Below are 16,736 nucleotides of genomic sequence, written 5' to 3'. Positions count from 1 at the left end.
AGTCAATCTCCTCGAGGATATGCGGGTGGTCGAGCGGCAAAGGATGCAAAGGGCGCGACGGGATTTTGTCGACGTCCTCGCAAGCTACTCTCAGGGAACGCTTCAATCTTGAAGAAGCTTCGAGCTGTTCCCCTTCAGCCCTGCGCACATCCGCCCACAAAGCGCTAGACAACCTGGCATTGCTCATGTTACTACAGATATAGGCGACAAACGCCTCCTCGTACTCCTCGTTCTCCTGGTCGTCGCAATCGTACTCAGAATTGATTAGTAGAGCCCTCCGTCCGACGTCGTATTCGTTCCAGTGAGGACAGTCCCGATCCCAATGGAAGGGGCTACCGCATACTCGACAATCTCCTGGGGGAGGGCGCTTGCTCTTGACGGAATCGTCTCGAGGGTATTTGTGACCAGCTGGAGGCGGCCTACGACTCGCTCCTCTCGTCGGACGAGACGAAGGAGTCCTCGACTGGATATTGAGAGCAAGGGCTTCGCGTGCGGCATCTCCATTCGCTGCAACCGGAACGGCGTTCTCGTTCACGGGCGCAGGAGCGAGAGAAGGGTCGTCTCCCTCATCGAGGTCGGAAGCTGCACTTCCAGGTAAGCCATCCGCCGCGAAAGCGCGTCGCGCCGTGGAGAAGTTCCGCGACTCGGGTTTCGATGCAGGAAGATGAAGTAGTTGTTCGTATTGCGAAGTGCGAGCAGGGGCCATAGACGCGAAAGCGATCAACTCGTCCGACTTGTCCGCTACTTTAGACATAAGGGCGGCGACTGTCTCGATGGAGTCGAGCGAGAGGACGGTGGACCATGTGGGAGGAGCGTTCTGCATCACCGCCGCTATCTCGAAGGCCGGGTTCTCCAACGCGCTGGTCAGATGACGGTGGTACAGTAGCCTTCGGTCTACGAAATCCATAGGAAGTTCTTTGTCATGGCCGGGTTGGCGGAAGCGTTGACCGTCATACTGAGTTCGCAGAGAAACTTCAAACTTGTGCGTGAAGAACTGGAGCTTGATGCCTTCGTAAAGGTTCCACCAGTCGGACGAATACAGTTTCTGAGTTGGGAAGTCGAGAAGTTGCCACCAGCGCTCAGCACGATGTGTGCTGTTGAGTTCGGCTCCCTCCGTACAGGGTAAGGAGGAAGGGTAGACTTTTAGTCAAGGATGGGTAGTGATATTAGGTGTATGGGACGAGTGTATCGTCGAGAAGACAAGTCTATACGAGAGCGAAATATAGAGAGTTCCTTCCGAGCCGTCTGCCCGAGTTGAGAGCCTCCGAGTCCGAGTCCTAGTCCGCGTCCGAGAGTGGGTCCTACGTGTCCTCCCCCGCTCCCTCCGCCTCGCTACTTATCCTCCTTCAGCCGAGCTCACGTGCCCCGCCCTCCTTCCCTCCGGGTCTGCCCCCTCCCTCCCTTCTCTCCCCACTCATGCCTTCGTTCCTATACCGATGGCGCAGCCCCCGAACCCCACCACCTCGTCGCACTCCGCTCGCTACCTCCGTCTTGTCGATGTTCTCCGGTACGAAGGGACGTTCGAGCCCCGGTTCGACGTGGAGCACGCCACTGCCTGGCTTGCGTGGGCTCATGGTGCCCGCTGGCTCGTGGTTCGTCCGCCCCGTCGCTCTCCTCATCCCTCCTGACCCGTCTGCATTGCCCCAGCGAATGCTCTTCGAGTCGTATGCCCTAGCGACCGCTCACGGCGACGCCCGCGTCCCCCTTCCGTCCGGTATCCCCGAGGTCTGCGAGCTTATCGAGCACCTGGACCGCGTGTTCCTCAACCTCCGCTCTGAGCAGAACGAGGCGCCGCTCCTATACGCGACCATCCCCTGGTCCCCGGACCAGCTTCAGAGGGAGCAAGCCACCGCGGAAGAAGCCCGACCTCCTCCTCCTCCGTCGTATAACGATCCTCCCCTCCGCCTCTCCTCCCTCCGCGGTTCGACCGACAACTGGGACCGCGTCCTCGCCGCAACGGACCGTTCCTTAGAGGTCCTCCGCCTCGAACTCGGCCACCTCCACCGCGGCCTGGCTGAGGCCCGGATCGACCAGCTGTCTGTGATGCGCGAAGTAGTCTCCATCTCGGGCCGTCTAGAGGACATATGTGACGCGCGAGACATCCCTCCCCCGTTGGAATTAATCCGTGACTGAACCCTTACGAGTAGCATCTTCCTCCGTCCGGTTTGTTCGCCCCGGTACCCGTACGTCCTGGCATGTAACGGCTTGCGGAGTTAAATAGATCTGACTTGTGACGCGCTCGAATGACTTCGTAAGATGTCCCGTCGTGGCCTATTGCCGCGGCCCGATGCTTGTCTCCCCAGCTAACGTTCCCGGCCTCTCTGACTCTCCATCTTCCGGCGGTTCCGGCCTCAGCCCGTGGGCACCGCCCACAACGACCAGTGAATTTGTCCGGGGCAGCCGCTCCAAGGTCTCGCGCTATAGAGTCGTTCTTCCGGGCCAGGTTATTCATCTTGTGCAGGTAGATGAGGATCGTCTTGTGACTGCCGTCCCATCCGGGTATTGAATTTCTCGTGATTTTCTGATCCAGTCTGAGGCCAACCTCCTTAGGCGCGGGGATCTGGTGGATGATGATAGTGGGCCGGTTATCCGGAGAGGATTCCGATGTGGTAGCTCCTCCACCAGGAGGCTCTCCTCCAGGCGGACCACCGTAAAACCGATCAGGGCGTCGTCGTCCGTAGGGATCCCTAGAGGAGGGGTGGTCGTTTCCGCTATTTCCGCCTCCACCTCCGCCTCCACCTCCTCCGTCCCCTCCGCCTCCTGGAGGACCATTTGGTCCGGGAGGGCCGCCGGGTGGAGGACCTTCTCTTCCCCGGCTGGACTGACTCGAGTGCGAGGTACTCGGTGGGCGGGAATCGCCGCGTTTCTCGTCTTTTCGATTCGGAAAACTCGACGCAGGAGGGACATTTCCTCCATGCGTGGAATGACCGGAAGTACGAGATTCGTAGACGAACGTTCTCTTGCCGTCCGCGCTAGCCAACTGACGCGTTTGTTCGTAATAATGGCCAGCGTAATGAGGCGGAGCATCCCGTTGAGGAGAGCTCTGTCGAGAGGCAAGCGTCGGAGGTTGAGGTACTGAAGATGGTCGAGGAGCGGACAAAAGTCGAGAGGACGGGAAGACGGCGTCGCGCACTGTTTGCGCAGCCGCAGATTCAGGGAGAGCGACCGAATGCCCTCGCGGCCAGGGCGCGGAAGATCTTCGCTCGGAGGGACGCGGTTCAGGATCGGCAGCTCCAGAATCATGAGCCCTCGAATCTCTTCGAGGATGAGGAGGTTCTTGGAATTGAACCTTTCTTCCCACATCTTCGACCACATGAGGAAGCGAGAAATCGGGGTTCGCGAGACTGGTCCGATGCGAGAAGCGAGGACGCGTGTCTACAGTAGGAGGGAATCGAACACTTCCTCCTGCTTTGGCGGGAGAGGAAGGTTCGGAGGAGACTGAGGAGAGCGCACGGGTTAGGTCCGATTCGACCCGCGCGGCCGAAGACGTCCGGGAGGGGGGTCCCGCGCTCTCTGCCATCGACACGGAAGCTCCATGTACCACGGGGGTTACAAGCAGAGAGGACGGAGGCCATTTGAACCGTTGATCGGGCGGAATTTGCAAGTTCGTTAGTTCCGAGTCGATTCCTTCCGCGTTTCCCAGACGCCTCAAGACGACCGCTTGATATTCGGGCGTCAGGTTCGAGAAGATGTCGGGGTGGTCGAGCCACTTGTCGATGACCATACGCTTGGAGTTCGAGGATCGGACGTGTTGGCTGAAATCCGAGGCGGTAGACTTGACGGACTCAGGGTAGTTTGCTCCGTCGTGAAGGGCGCGTCGCTGGTGGATCAGCGTGATCGCCTTGGCCGCTCTGTACTGCACGACTCGGAAGGCGTCTGAAAGCAGCCCCCGCGATGCGGACGCCCGGAGGGCTCCCATGAGGGAATTGGCGTGGTCGGTCTTCCATTGGCGGTGAGCGTCTTCCAGGCGTAGCATCTGGTTGACTAAAGACTCGAGCCCTTCCACTATGTAATTGATACGCAAGATGGCTCGAGCCTTGAGTCGATAACGAGCTTGCTTTCGCTCGAATTCGGCGGCGTCGATGACATCACGAGGATCCAGGTCTTCAGCGATGAAGACGTTTGCTTCCTCGAATAGAGTGCTGAAGTTTCCTAGAGCGTCCCGCGCGTTGAGGTCGTTGAAAATAGCTTGAGCTTCAGCGGGCTTGCGAAGGTGGACCTTGAATCTACCCGTCCCATCCATTAGATCCTTGAGGTGAACCTTGTCGACTGCGTCCTTAGCGGCTTGCATAGCTTCGTCCACCGAGACCGAAGGGTTCGACGGGGCCGAGTTATGGGAAGGATCGTTCGACTTCCAAGGAGTCGACGTGGCCACCGGTTGGGGAACGTAGACAGGCATTCCGGAGTTGTTGACCTCCACGGGGCAGAACCAATCCGCGGGGGAAGGAGTGATAGGAGGCGACCGCCGGGCACTCCATCCGGGTGGTAACGCCGTCTGCGAGCTGCCGTCGGCCGGTCGAGGTCGAGGCGACTCGACGAAAGTTGACGGCTTGAGGTCGCGCGAGGGTTGAGCTCCCGTGGAGGAATCGTCGTCGAGACTCCCCGGGGCGAGCATCGTCCGCGGGAAGTTGAGGGGAGCGACCGGATGGGGAGAGACCGAGGAGCGGAGACTTTCGCGCACTCAGTCTAGAGGGGGAAGGGAGGAAGTAATGGGCAACTTACTGGATCCTCCCGAGTCCTCTACGTCCTCTATAGATGCGACTTTACTTCGGGCCGTCCCCTCGGGAGTCGGAACGGAGATTTGTGTGAAAGGTGAAGCCGATCCCGAAGGGAGGGCTGACGAGGGGCGAGATGGCCGTGAGGCGTCGCCGAGAAATGAGGTGCCCGCCGCGGGGGTGCGCGCGGTCATAGCGGCGGGTCGAAGGGGAGACTGACGTAGAGGTTAAGGCCTACGAACCGATGGGGCAGTGGACCGTTCCCCTGAGTGTCCACCAATGTGAGAGACGGAGGTTTCGTCTACTCGCACTGGGAGGGAACGGGCTGCCTGGCGGCTCGAACGTTGGTGGTCGCTCCGCGACCGAGTCGTAAGTGGGTCGTGAAGGTCGTGTGCTGGCGAGGAGCCGGCCTGAGATATACGGTCGGGTTGGCGAGGAGCCGCCGCGACACGTATACCGACGTGCACTAGCGAGGAGCTAGCGTGGCACGAGTCGTCGAGTCTTGGCGAGGAGCCGAGACACGAGGAGTCGTGGACGTACGCGGAGGTGAGGTCCGCGAGGTGAAAGCGTGCCTGCAGCGAGGAGCCCAGGAGGCCAAGACGGCGAGGAGCCGCTCTTGGGGTAGGAGACAGCGAGGAGCTTCTCCTCAGAGCGGCGAGGAGCTCGCGCTGTGCGCCGAGGAGCGAGGAGCTCGTGCGGCTGGGGACTTACCTCCTGGTTCGGACGGTGCGGTATCGCACACGGACGAGTGTGGTAGGAGTTCAAGAAGGTCTGGCGTCTAATTGCTGGACGCGCGCGAGATGACTGCGAGCGCGCGCCTACGTAATTACAGTAAGAATACAAGATGTACTAATTAATCTAGGGACGCGGTACGAAAGCCTGCGGGTCGCGATTATCGAAGGTAGTCCTATATACGTTGGCGTACGCAGCCTTGATGCGCTCTACCGCATCCATAACAGTGACGGTCCCGGTAGGATGCGGAATGACCTTCGTGCATACGAAAGAATACCCGCAGGTATCCCCTTTATCGTCGTTGGGAAAGGAGGGCTCGGAGGATTTCCGTGGCTGGCTGGATTCTCCACACAGTTCTGCACACGCCGCTCTGCCTTCCCGCTGCAAGGCAGCTTAGCAAGGTGAATATCTCAGGGTGCCAAAGACGACGGTACCGATTAGCTTTGTACTTCGCCTGCTGGATTCGCTTAGCTTCGTGCTTCTCTGCGACGGTGAAGTATTTCGCCCGTCGGCCCATGTTGATACGAAGCACACGAGGTATCACAAGAACGTATGGTCTCGGCGACGGGACAGAGAGATTTGGAGTGGGGATTACTGTCATACACAGCTGTACATAGAGGGTGATGATACATATGCAGACGAGCGCGACACGAGGATCAGGGGACGCATGACAATGTGGGGTATAGTGGAGTAGATCGAGGCACCACTGATCCGGCCGTCAAAACAGTCTACATGATAACGGCAACGTCGCCTCTGTTCACTGCGTTGATAAACGACGTTAGTGCAGCACCGAACGTCGCGTGCCGTCTTTGCAGCGAGCCAGACACATTGAGAGTCAGAGGGCCGACCATTGCCCTAGACAAAGATCTTGTTAGCGTACTGCAGTTCATGAACACGGGACATTCATTACCAGTCGGGAAACACGCCGATCGCTTTCCCTTTGGTGATACAATACCATCTTAGCCCGCCGGCGTTGTTCCCAGGATCAGCGTCCTCAGAAGCGCGGTTGTAACAGCCGCAGTTGTCACAGCAGCCGCCGCAGCGTCCAGCCCCATTATCGTCATTGCCGACAACAGCCTGAGAGGTAGCTACGCCGGGATGGGTGCCCCAACGACCGGTGGGCGGCCGCGGGGAGGACGGACGAGCGGGAGGCGCATAGTCCGCCGAAATCGGGTAACCGTCGTGCCCGGCCTGCGCGATGTATCCCGTTTGCGGAGCAACAGTTCCTGCACTCTGAGCAACGGTTCCCGCACCCTGAGCGCCAGCCCCCGAGTCCCGAGTGCCAGCTCCCGCACCCCGAGTGCCAGCTCCCACACCCCGAGCGCTAGCTCCCGCGCCCTGAGCCCTAGTTTCCGTTGCTGGGGCTGAAGGGCCTGACGCCACTGCGAACAATGAGTTAGACATGTACCGGACAATCAAGAACACTTACTGGGGTGACCGGGATCCTCGACGTCTCGCCACATCTGACGTTCTGCTATAGACATCTTGAGTTGCCTGAATAAAGAGATAGCCAAATGAAACTTACCTTCTTGCTCAGATGCGAGCTGAAGAGCCTCCACCAGTTGCTGAAGCTGGCTGATGCTGAACCGCTGCTGGCCATCGGGAGCGGCGGACTTGTCGGTCTGCTTCCCGTCTCTCATGGTGACGTCGACGTGGACGACCTAGCGGGGGGACGGGGAGATATGGGAGAGGATCCCACTGGATGGGGCCTGAGGTCTGGGATCTCGGCTCATTTATACATTGAGCCCGTCAAGGTCCGCGTGGCAGCCAATTACGACAGAGCATCAGAATGGGGTTGTCGGGATGACGCCGGCGAACTCGCATACTCACCGGTCCTTGCGCAAGTCCCATGCATGGCTATCGGGTAGTCCATGTGGAACATGCGACAGATTTTAGGGTCGCAAGCCGCAAGCGACTTCGTCCGTGGTTCTGATGAAAAACCTGTGGAGCCACCATATGAGTATTGCTCCCGCACTCAGATTCGTATCTTGAACAGCCGGGCACTGCGTGATGGGCGGCGCAGGGCGCAACATGGCGTGTGGCGCACATCCAGTTTGGGTTGCGACCGACGTTGGAGAGGGATCGTACCGGAAATTTCCTTTTTGCGCTTCGGCAACTAGGCGCAGTCGAACCGTCGCAGATGCTGCAATAAATATCCTAGGAGATATATGAGAATTTGTCGCTGCAGACAGAGCTCCGACGTACCTTAATGCCCGCACGCCGCTGGACAAACGACGCAGAACTGGACTTCTTGCAGTCCAAACTCGAGTCCTTCCGATCGTTTCAGCTCTCGCACACCCTCCATCGATTCTGGCCAGATGTCAATCGCGAATGGTTCCTAAAGTTCCCAGAGAAACCGAGGGTCCTTCCCGATGTCGACTCCGAAGAGTTATCAGAAGAACAGAACACGCGCTTGCAGCAGGCCATCAAGGAGCGTAAGAAGGTATGTGCACACTGCAAGGGCAGCACGCAGTCCCTTGACGATCACGCGCAGAAAATCTACAACTGGTTCAATAACCAGAATTGTCAGCAGACTCGTAAGGCGAAGGCAGCACACGTGAACCTGAACCTGTTCAAGCCGAAAAACCGACGCAACTTGAAGGATACCGAGGTCTATTCTCGCAAGTACTACGAGGAGCGTATCAAGCCGCGGGTGCAGGAGGAGTTGTCGGGGCGTGTCGTTCCGAAAGATGAGCGGCTTGAGGTCATTAAGCGGGTCACGAAGGAGGTGTACGATGGAGAGGATGAGGAGCTGAAGGAAGAGATTCGCGAGGAGATCAATGCTCTTCGGGCGATGACAGGGACCCAGGGGAAGCGAGGCGCGTCCGAAGGCGCCTCGCCGGCTGACATAGCCACAGAGGTCACCGACGAGCAGGCCATTAACGCTGTGTTCTGTCAAGCGTACGTACATCCCGTCCGATTTGCACGTGTTGAACTGACTTTTCCGCTCGAAGCGTGCTCGACGACATGCCTGCAATCTTCCGGCAGATTCTGCAGGAGCTGCAACGCCGGACCGGCTGGTATTTCTTGATCTTGGCTGCTGGTGAGATGCCCGGTTCCGATGGTGAAGTTGAGAGCATGGCGTGAGCATCATTAATTCGTGTCACTTCTATGTGTTTGACTTACACTCCCACGTGCAGTGTTCATCAAGAAGGGGATGACCCCGAGCACCACATTGGCAGATTGAACAGTTTCGTTGGACAATTCCTCAAGCCCTTCATAGAGTATGTCAAAGAAGAGATAGGTGAGTCGTATGAGCAGGAGACGAAATGTGTTGTTTGCTTACCTTGTCGCGCAGCGACTGCCCGCTCCCAAAGAACGTCGAGGCAAAGCACAAGGACGCCTGATCCAACGGCTGCTCCCGCAGTCCCCGCAACGCCTGCAACGAGCAGCACCCAGTCGGAGCATGTTCAAAGCTCGGAGCAGTTGCCACCCGCAAACGCCACACCCGTCAGTGCACTGTCGAGCCGAGAGGAACAGCCCGCTGCTACGTCGCCCGCATCCACTGGTCTGTCAAGCCGAGAGGAGCAGACAGCTCTTACAGCACCTGCTACCGCTGGTGCGTCAAGCCGAGAGGGACAGATCGCACCTACATCACCCGCGGCTCTTGGTGTGACGGGTAGGCAATACTATGCCTGCCCTAGTAGATAAGATTATGAACTGTATAGTGTAGATTAGATTAGATTGTCCATACTTAGCCATCTGCCTTCCTAATTGGGAAGTAATCTATTCTTACACCTGAACTACCACATCGTCTGTGTGCGAACCCCGCGCCATCCGAGTACGTTCAGTCCTTCTCGGCCTGCGCTCCTCGCCACGCCTAGGACCAATCCTAGACAAGGCTCCTCGCCTGCGTCCAGGACTCCCCCTCGACACGGCTCCTCGCCTCGTCTAGGACACGCCCTCGGCCAGGCTCCTCGCCCGACCTAGGACACACCACGCCACAGCTAGGCTCCTCGCCCGGCTACGACTATAGCGGGAGCTCCTCGCCTCGCTAACGACGTCTAGACCTCACGACATTCTCCCCGGTCGCGCCGCGACCACCAAACGTCAAGTTCACGGGCAGCCCGGCCCCCCAATCAAGGGTTCCAAGCCCACGAACTCTTACATTGGTGGACACTCAGGGGACCGGTCCACTGCCCTGTGAACTCCCTCGTATATTTAGACCTTGTCTATTCTCATTCTAACTGTTCTATATTCATCCTAACTTGAATGCCTTCAACGACGTGGCTCTCGCGATCCCATTGGGACGCCCTGTCACCTATTCGGCAGCTCAAGCACGCGTCGTCGTCGAAGAGCGCGCGCGCGCTCGGTGCCAGCACCCTCTCCTCGACGACCGCGCCTCGAGGCTACCTGCCACCTCCTTCCGCCACTCCCCGCGACTCGCCTGCACCCGCCGCGCCCTCTACGCCCATTCGGAGGCCCGTGGGAACCGCGCGATCGCACGAGCGCCCGAGCGCGGTGGACGCGCGGCCCTCGGCGCTCGACCGTCGCGTTGACCCTCACCGCGACCTCCCCCCTCCGCCTCTCTCGCGCCCCGCCGCCTGCTCGACGCGCCAACCGGACTGCGAGGACGAGCGACGGCTCCGCTCTCCTCGCAGCCGACCGGCCCCAGCTCACGACCCGAGCGACGACCCGCGCGCGCACGCGCGCTCCCAACGCGAAGACGACCGACCGCCCCGCAGCGCGACGCGCAACGAGACGGCCCGCGCCCATGCGCAACGCGACACGCCGTCGACACGCGCGGTCTCGCCGCGCTGGTACGAGGAGGCCCGGACGCGCGCGTTCCGTTCTGAACGCGAGCGCGAAGCCGCCGCGCAAACTGCGCGCACGAACCTCCCGGGGCACCGGACGGGGGCGCCACGCGCCGCGAGTACGAACCTCCGCGGAGGACCGCCGGAGGAGCTGCCCGGAGAGGGGTCAGCTGGGCGAACGACGGAGAGAGGTCGAGGTCGAGCGGGCATGGGAGCATTGGTGAGTACCCACGTCCCTTCGCCTGCTAGGCTCTCCTCTCCACCCTGTCCACGCGTACCCCCTGCGTACCTGCTCCCGATCGACGCGCTCGCGCTCGTCACGCGCAGCGCACTCTCTGCGGTTCCCTCCTCCTCACCCGACGCGCCTTCGCGCGCCGCGCCTGCATCGTCGCTTGGCGCACCACCACCCAAGCCAGCCACGCGTGCCCTCTCGCCGTGCTCGCAGGGGCGAGCCGAGGTGCACGCGTACTTCGCGGCTCAAGCCCAGGCGTTCGAGCAACGTCAACGAGAACGCGCTCTCGCGCAACGTGACAACTCGCCCGCTCGTCCTTTCCCGCTCGATGCTCCATCGCCCGAGCATCCGTCCGCCGACGGCGCTCTCTCACCGCGCTCGCGCGCGCGAGTCGAGGTACGCGCGCACCACGAGCGCAAGAACCAAGCTGCCGAGGCAGCTTGGAGAGCACATCAGGCAAGGTGGTCACCGGATCGCTGGCCCAGCGCACCCGTCCCTCTAACGCCGGCTCCCCCGCGTGCACACCGCGCGTCCATCCCTCCAGTCGACGCGCCCCAGCCGACGCGCGATCCCCGCGCCGACGCGCCGTCGTCTCGCGGCCTGGCGGGGCCCACCTCTGCGTCGCACCCTCGCCACTCATCCGACACGCGTACACCCGTTGAGCGCGCACACCGACCTCCACCTCACTCGCGCCCCCTCGACTGCGCGGCAGGTCAAGCCCCGCCGTCACGCGATAATCGAGACAGCGACGAGGGTGTGCAATCGCACCGCACCCCTCGTTACTGTACAGCTGCCACAGGAGAGCTAGAACAGCGCCTCCGCGCCCACGCTTCACGCGACAACGAGCGGACAGTCGACGGCGCGACTCGCGAACCAGCACCAGCCCACGCACAGTGCGAGCAATCGCCCGCCCGTGCTCGAGTACACGCACACCACGCGCTAGAAGGCCCGGTCGTTGCGCAAGCCGTGAGGGTGCGCGACGCTGCGCATTCAACGGAATACACGCCTGCTAGTCCGCAAACCGCCCCGGCCCGTTCGTCTGGGGGGCCCGTTTGCGCATCCTCAACAAGGAGAGATGCTGGGGCGACGGGTATACGAGAAGGCACGGATGCGGTGAGCACCCGTCCCGCGCACCGTCTTCCCTCGCATGGCTCAAGCGTGCCCGCCGAACGTGCATGTCGCCCGCCCTTGACCACCCGCGAGAAGTCGGTCTCGGGCGACCTACGGGAGGGCTGCCGAGCTGAGCGAGATCAACGCGCGCTCGGTAGCCTCTCCTCATCCGCCACCTCAGCACGCAAAGGCAAGCAAGCCCGTGTTTATGCCCCCTCCCTCGACGCGGCCGGCTCCACCTCGACTCGCAGACCAGTGCCTGCAAACGACGCGCGCGCTCCCTCAGAGCATGCCCACCACCCTCCATTGCCCACGTGCTCGCGCTCGCGCCCTTCCTCGCACTTGCTTTCGAACGGCGTGCAAATCGCTGTGTCCGACCGGCAAGCGCGCGCGTGCACACTTCCTCTGATTGACTGCGGGGACGAGCGATCCTTCCGCTCTCCTCACGGTCGGCCGGCCCCAACTGATGCGCCACGCAAGGATCGCTGCGCCCGCGCCCAGCGTGAAGTTGCTCAACCTTCAGGTGAAGCTTCTTGCGAGACGCGCTCCTCCGGCGCGCCGCGCCAGAACCGGCCCAACGGCAACGCTACGCCGCGCGAACATTGGCCAGCCCCGGTGCGCACGGGCCAAGAGTTCGAAGCCAGCTTGCGATCCGTGCAGGCAAACACGTCGAGTCACCCGAGCAGCACACTCCCCGTCGCGAGTACTAACCGCCATGACGGTTCGTGTGGGAGACACTCCCCTCCCTCGCCATTGATGCCGGGTATGCTCGACGCCTGTCCGCCCTCCGCTTGTTCGCCCTCGGTCTCGACAGATATGCACAGCTCCCCGCCTTCCCAAGCAATCAGCCTACCTGCCAATGTGGAGCCCTCTAGTCTCCCTCCGCGACGCGAAAACCTCGCGCAGTTCTGGAGCAGCTTCCTGCGGAAACCTCAGGTTTCGGCAAGTGTGTGATCTCCACGCCTTGTCTGAATCCTGGGGGGCAGCACTCCCAACACCTCTGTCTTGTCCCAGCCCACCCACCCTTAACTCCTCTCCTCTACCCTCACTACCTTTGTCACGAGAATCCCGAGCCGAAACTCACCGACCGGATCCTTCCGACTCGAGATTGGGGGGCAGTAGGGGGGGTAGGGGAGGATAGGGTCCTAGGGCAGCTATGCCAGGGCCTAGCCGACCCTAGCCCAAGGGATGTGCAGACCCTTCGCGAGGATGATAGCTCGGGACGCTGTACAAGCAGGAGAGCACGTCCTCTGTGTAGGGAAGAGGGCAAGGCTGCTACGGGCAAGGGAGGTTAGTGGAGCATGCGGGGATCTAGCTGAGCATGCGAGAGCGTCGCCGACGGTTGCCTGTGCGTCTTGTCTGATGCACGACAGGGATGGATGCTCGGATGTGGTGCATGCGGGACAGCTCAGCCTCTGCGTAGCGGAGCCGCAGTTTACTGCCGAAATTTTTTTTTCTTATCTCTTGTTCCTTTTTCACCCTCTATTCTACACTCACATTTACTTCTTCTATCTGCACTCATTTGTCCCCTCACCTTCACACTACACACTTCATAATGGGGGGCTCTGTGACGGGTAGGCAATACTATGCCTGCCCTAGTAGATAAGATTATGAACTGTATAGTGTAGATTAGATTAGATTGTCCATACTTAGCCATCTGCCTTCCTAATTGGGAAGTAATCTATTCTTACACCTGAACTACCACATCGTCTGTGTGCGAACCCCGCGCCATCCGAGTACGTTCAGTCCTTCTCGGCCTGCGCTCCTCGCCACGCCTAGGACCAATCCTAGACAAGGCTCCTCGCCTGCGTCCAGGACTCCCCCTCGACACGGCTCCTCGCCTCGTCTAGGACACGCCCTCGGCCAGGCTCCTCGCCCGACCTAGGACACACCACGCCACAGCTAGGCTCCTCGCCCGGCTACGACTATAGCGGGAGCTCCTCGCCTCGCTAACGACGTCTAGACCTCACGACATTCTCCCCGGTCGCGCCGCGACCACCAAACGTCAAGTTCACGGGCAGCCCGGCCCCCCAATCAAGGGTTCCAAGCCCACGAACTCTTACACTTGGTGCATCCAGCGGAGAGGGGCAGGCAGCCGCTCCTTTGTTGCCTGTTACGCCGAGCGGAGAGGAACAGGCCGCTCCTACCATCGCAAGCCGAGAGGAGCAGCCCGCTCCTACGTTGCCCGCGACTTTGGCGGCCGCTCCTACGCCCGCGACTCTGGCGACCGCTCCTACGCCCGCGACTCTGGTGGCCGCTCCTACAGCCGTGACTCCGGTGGCCACTCCTGCATTGCCCACGACTCTGGTAGCTGCTCCTACATTGCCCGCGACTCCGGTGGCCGCTCCGGACAGTACATCCCATCCCCCCTCGTTGTCGTCGTCGTCGTCGTCGTCTGGTGACATGATGGCTGTGCCTCATATGCCATCTGTGCCTAGCCTCTCTCTGTCCGACATGCTCTCGCGTGACGACGCAGACGACATCGACTATACCGCCATTGCCGATCAGTACTTCGACATGAACCCGGGTTCCGTCAACCTTCTGAACGCCCACACTATACCATCCGCGCCCCAATTCTCTGCCTTGGCCGCTCAGGCGCCGATGGCTTCATGGCCCACTGGTGGTGGTGAACAGCTAGATGGCCGTTTTCAGAACGCCAACTGGACGGACTTGAACCCAACGGCGCCACCGTTCTTCATGCACGAGCCCGGTATGTCGTCTATGGTAATGCCGGTCCCGCAGGATGTCCCATCCTCCTTCTCGAACGGCACTTCGTTGACGGCAAATCATCTGACTCCGTCTACGAATTTCCCCTCCTCATCTACGAACTTCACTCATCCCACCTTCAACTTCCCGCCGGTACACAACCCCTGGAACCCCGTCCCGCTACAGTCTCAGCCCATGACTTCCGGGCCATACGTGCCTGCACGAGGGCCAAGCACGTCTGCCGGTGTAATGCCCATAGGTGTCGCAGAACCTGGCGCACCTTCATTCCCAACAGCTCAATCTTCATCTCCATCAGTCTCCGGACCATCGCAGGCACTGCCTCGTTCGAGCGTCGCACCCGGGACTACACCTGCATCTTCGTCGAACAGGGCGGTACAGGGGGCGATGGGCACGCCACCTATGGCCATGAACGATTCAAGCTCGGCACCGGAGGTTGCACGGCCGGCTGATTGTCAGGCCTTGACGCTCGCTTCAGCTACGCAGCACGCTGCTGAGACTTCCGCGTCGCAGAGGCGGGAACCGCTAGTTGAAGCAGTGAGCGCGCCCTCTACGTCTCCGACTTCCACGCTGCCGGAGGCTGTGTCCACGTCGTCCCCGCCACCCGCGTTTTCCGCTCAGCATGTCCAGCCGGGTTCGAACGTACCGAGTGGAAGCGATGATTCATTGGCCTCAAAGGGCGCCTCTACGTCGGGAGCCGTGGAGACAGCATCTTCAGCGACAGTACCTGAAGTTATTACAGATGGCAATGGTGACGGTCGGAGTCGGCCCAAGCGTGAACGCCGCGCACCACCACGCCGTGACGAGTCTCCTGTTAGGCCAAGCAAGAGGAAGGAGCTGCCAGCGAGTGCGGAGACGGGAGTGATGGAAAAGAAGAAGCGAGGAGGTGCAGGGTCGATGAAATCGCAGGCAGCTAAGACCCACAAGTAGGCTGGTCCATCTTGAGGTCTTCGCGTTTTGAGGTAATGTCCATAGACTAGACCGTCATATTTACTGTACCTTCTTGTTAATGCACAATACATTGTTGATATTTGCTCGGGAATACGGTCTGCGGGACAAAGTGGACGATAAATTCATAGTATAGCTACAACATCACGGCCCAGTGGCAGAGACGCGAGCGAGCCACTAGCAAAGCACTGACCATCATAATACGCAGAAGGGTCTCTAGAAAGTGCTTACTAGTGATGCGTACACCCAGTCCAAGCCCCTCCACGTCCTACGTGCCGCGACCCAACACCCCATCTCCGTCGCCGCGAACGCCAGACTTCTGCCCTATCGGTCACTGCCCAGAATGAGGACCGGCGTTCAGTCGCACCTGATAGTCGAAGCAGAGAGGAGGCGGGGGGAGGAGGAGGATGCAAGTGAGCGTGACAAGACTTGCCAGCGGTACAGCAAGTCACTGGTCGTACTTGGGTCGTACTCAGGCCCAGGACTTAGAACGACGACGAGGCTATAGAATTGTCCCACGGTCCTGTGAATAGCTAAGCGCCATTGAGCCATCCACGTGATGTTGTAATATGAACGAGGCTCACATCGCGTGAGGCTCATAGCCTTATACATCGCGTAGAGGCTCATACATCCGTAGAGGCTCATACATCGCGGAGAGGCTCATACATCGCGGAGAGGCTCATACATCGGACGTTGCCCGTCGCCCGAGGGATGTATAAGGCATTTATACTACATCAGAGATCGCCCGAGCGATGTAAGTGGCAGGCGCATACCAATTGCGAGGCTCATACATCGGACGTCGCCCGAAGGATGTATAAGCCGTTCATACTACATCAGAGATCGCCAGAGCGATGTAAGTCGCGGGCGGGTAAGCTGGAGTACATTTTGGGACGATTGAGACTACATCAGAGAAACGAGAAACGATGAGCAATGTGTGTCACGGGACAACAAGTTGAGTACATCGGACGTCTACTGCGTGATGTACGCCGTGCGCGATGTATGTACGCCGGCAGTGTGCGATGTATAAACGGTACGTCACGGGAAAATTCTATACATCGTATGCTGACGTGGCCGCATACAGTGGGAGGGCTCATACATCCACTGTCGATGCGCGATGTATGAGGCATACAGCGCAGGACGCTTTATACATCAGATGTCCGCGGTGCGATGTATGAGGCACACATCGCGGGATGCTTTATACATCCGCTACCGACGTGCGACGCATGAGGCATACACCGCGGGACGCTTTATACATCAGACGTCCGTGGTGCGATGTATGAGGTATACATCGCGCCGCGCCGAGAGGGTTTATACATCCGCTGTCGACGCGCGATGTATGAAGCATACAGCGCGGGACGCTTTATACATCAGACGTCCGCGGTGCGATGTATGAGGTATACATCGCGCCGCGCCGAGAGGGTTTATACATCCGCTGTCGACGCGCGATGTATGAAGCATACAGCGCGGGACGCTTTATACATCAGACGTCCGCGGTGCGATGTATGAGGCATACATCGCGGG

At 60.0% G+C, this 16,736-nt stretch overlaps 5 protein-coding genes across 5 annotated transcripts; 3 read left to right on the top strand and 2 right to left on the bottom strand.

Moving 5' to 3' along the window:
- Positions 1–1,436: 1,436 nt before the first annotated feature.
- C8Q71DRAFT_911347 (uncharacterized protein) lies at positions 1,437–2,235 on the top strand (the record flags this gene model as incomplete). Its single annotated transcript, XM_047929128.1, has 2 exons — positions 1,437–1,592; positions 1,648–2,235. The coding sequence occupies 2 exons, from the start codon at positions 1,437–1,439 to the stop codon at positions 2,131–2,133; spliced, it is 642 nt and encodes a 213-aa protein (XP_047773843.1). The 3' UTR covers positions 2,134–2,235.
- A 209-nt stretch (positions 2,236–2,444) lies between these two features.
- C8Q71DRAFT_862544 (uncharacterized protein) lies at positions 2,445–4,615 on the bottom strand (the record flags this gene model as incomplete). The annotated part of the gene is made up of 4 exons (XM_047928042.1): positions 2,445–2,483; positions 2,543–2,560; positions 2,623–3,344; positions 3,400–4,615. 4 exons carry the CDS (start codon positions 4,613–4,615, stop codon positions 2,445–2,447), a joined length of 1,995 nt encoding a protein of 664 aa, XP_047773842.1.
- Positions 4,616–6,175: 1,560 nt separating this feature from the next.
- Positions 6,176–7,087, bottom strand: C8Q71DRAFT_862543 (uncharacterized protein; the record flags this gene model as incomplete). Its single annotated transcript, XM_047928041.1, has 4 exons — positions 6,176–6,302; positions 6,358–6,820; positions 6,877–6,921; positions 6,973–7,087. The coding sequence occupies 4 exons, from the start codon at positions 7,085–7,087 to the stop codon at positions 6,176–6,178; spliced, it is 750 nt and encodes a 249-aa protein (XP_047773841.1).
- Positions 7,088–7,656: 569 nt separating this feature from the next.
- C8Q71DRAFT_727504 (uncharacterized protein) lies at positions 7,657–9,189 on the top strand (the record flags this gene model as incomplete). Its single annotated transcript, XM_047921858.1, has 6 exons — positions 7,657–7,890; positions 7,942–8,348; positions 8,402–8,530; positions 8,588–8,691; positions 8,815–9,006; positions 9,146–9,189. 6 exons carry the CDS (start codon positions 7,657–7,659, stop codon positions 9,187–9,189), a joined length of 1,110 nt encoding a protein of 369 aa, XP_047773840.1.
- A 470-nt stretch (positions 9,190–9,659) lies between these two features.
- On the top strand, positions 9,660–15,197 carry C8Q71DRAFT_862541 (uncharacterized protein; the record flags this gene model as incomplete). The annotated part of the gene is made up of 2 exons (XM_047928040.1): positions 9,660–12,489; positions 13,507–15,197. 2 exons carry the CDS (start codon positions 9,660–9,662, stop codon positions 15,195–15,197), a joined length of 4,521 nt encoding a protein of 1,506 aa, XP_047773839.1.
- Between the last annotated feature and the right edge of the window lie 1,539 nt (positions 15,198–16,736).

This window comes from Rhodofomes roseus, assembly GCF_022264815.1.
Source record: "Rhodofomes roseus strain CIRM-BRFM 1785 chromosome Unknown C8Q71scaffold_31, whole genome shotgun sequence".
Lineage (NCBI taxonomy): Eukaryota > Fungi > Basidiomycota > Agaricomycetes > Polyporales > Fomitopsidaceae > Rhodofomes > Rhodofomes roseus.
This window is presented reverse-complemented; position numbering and strand designations above follow the sequence as displayed.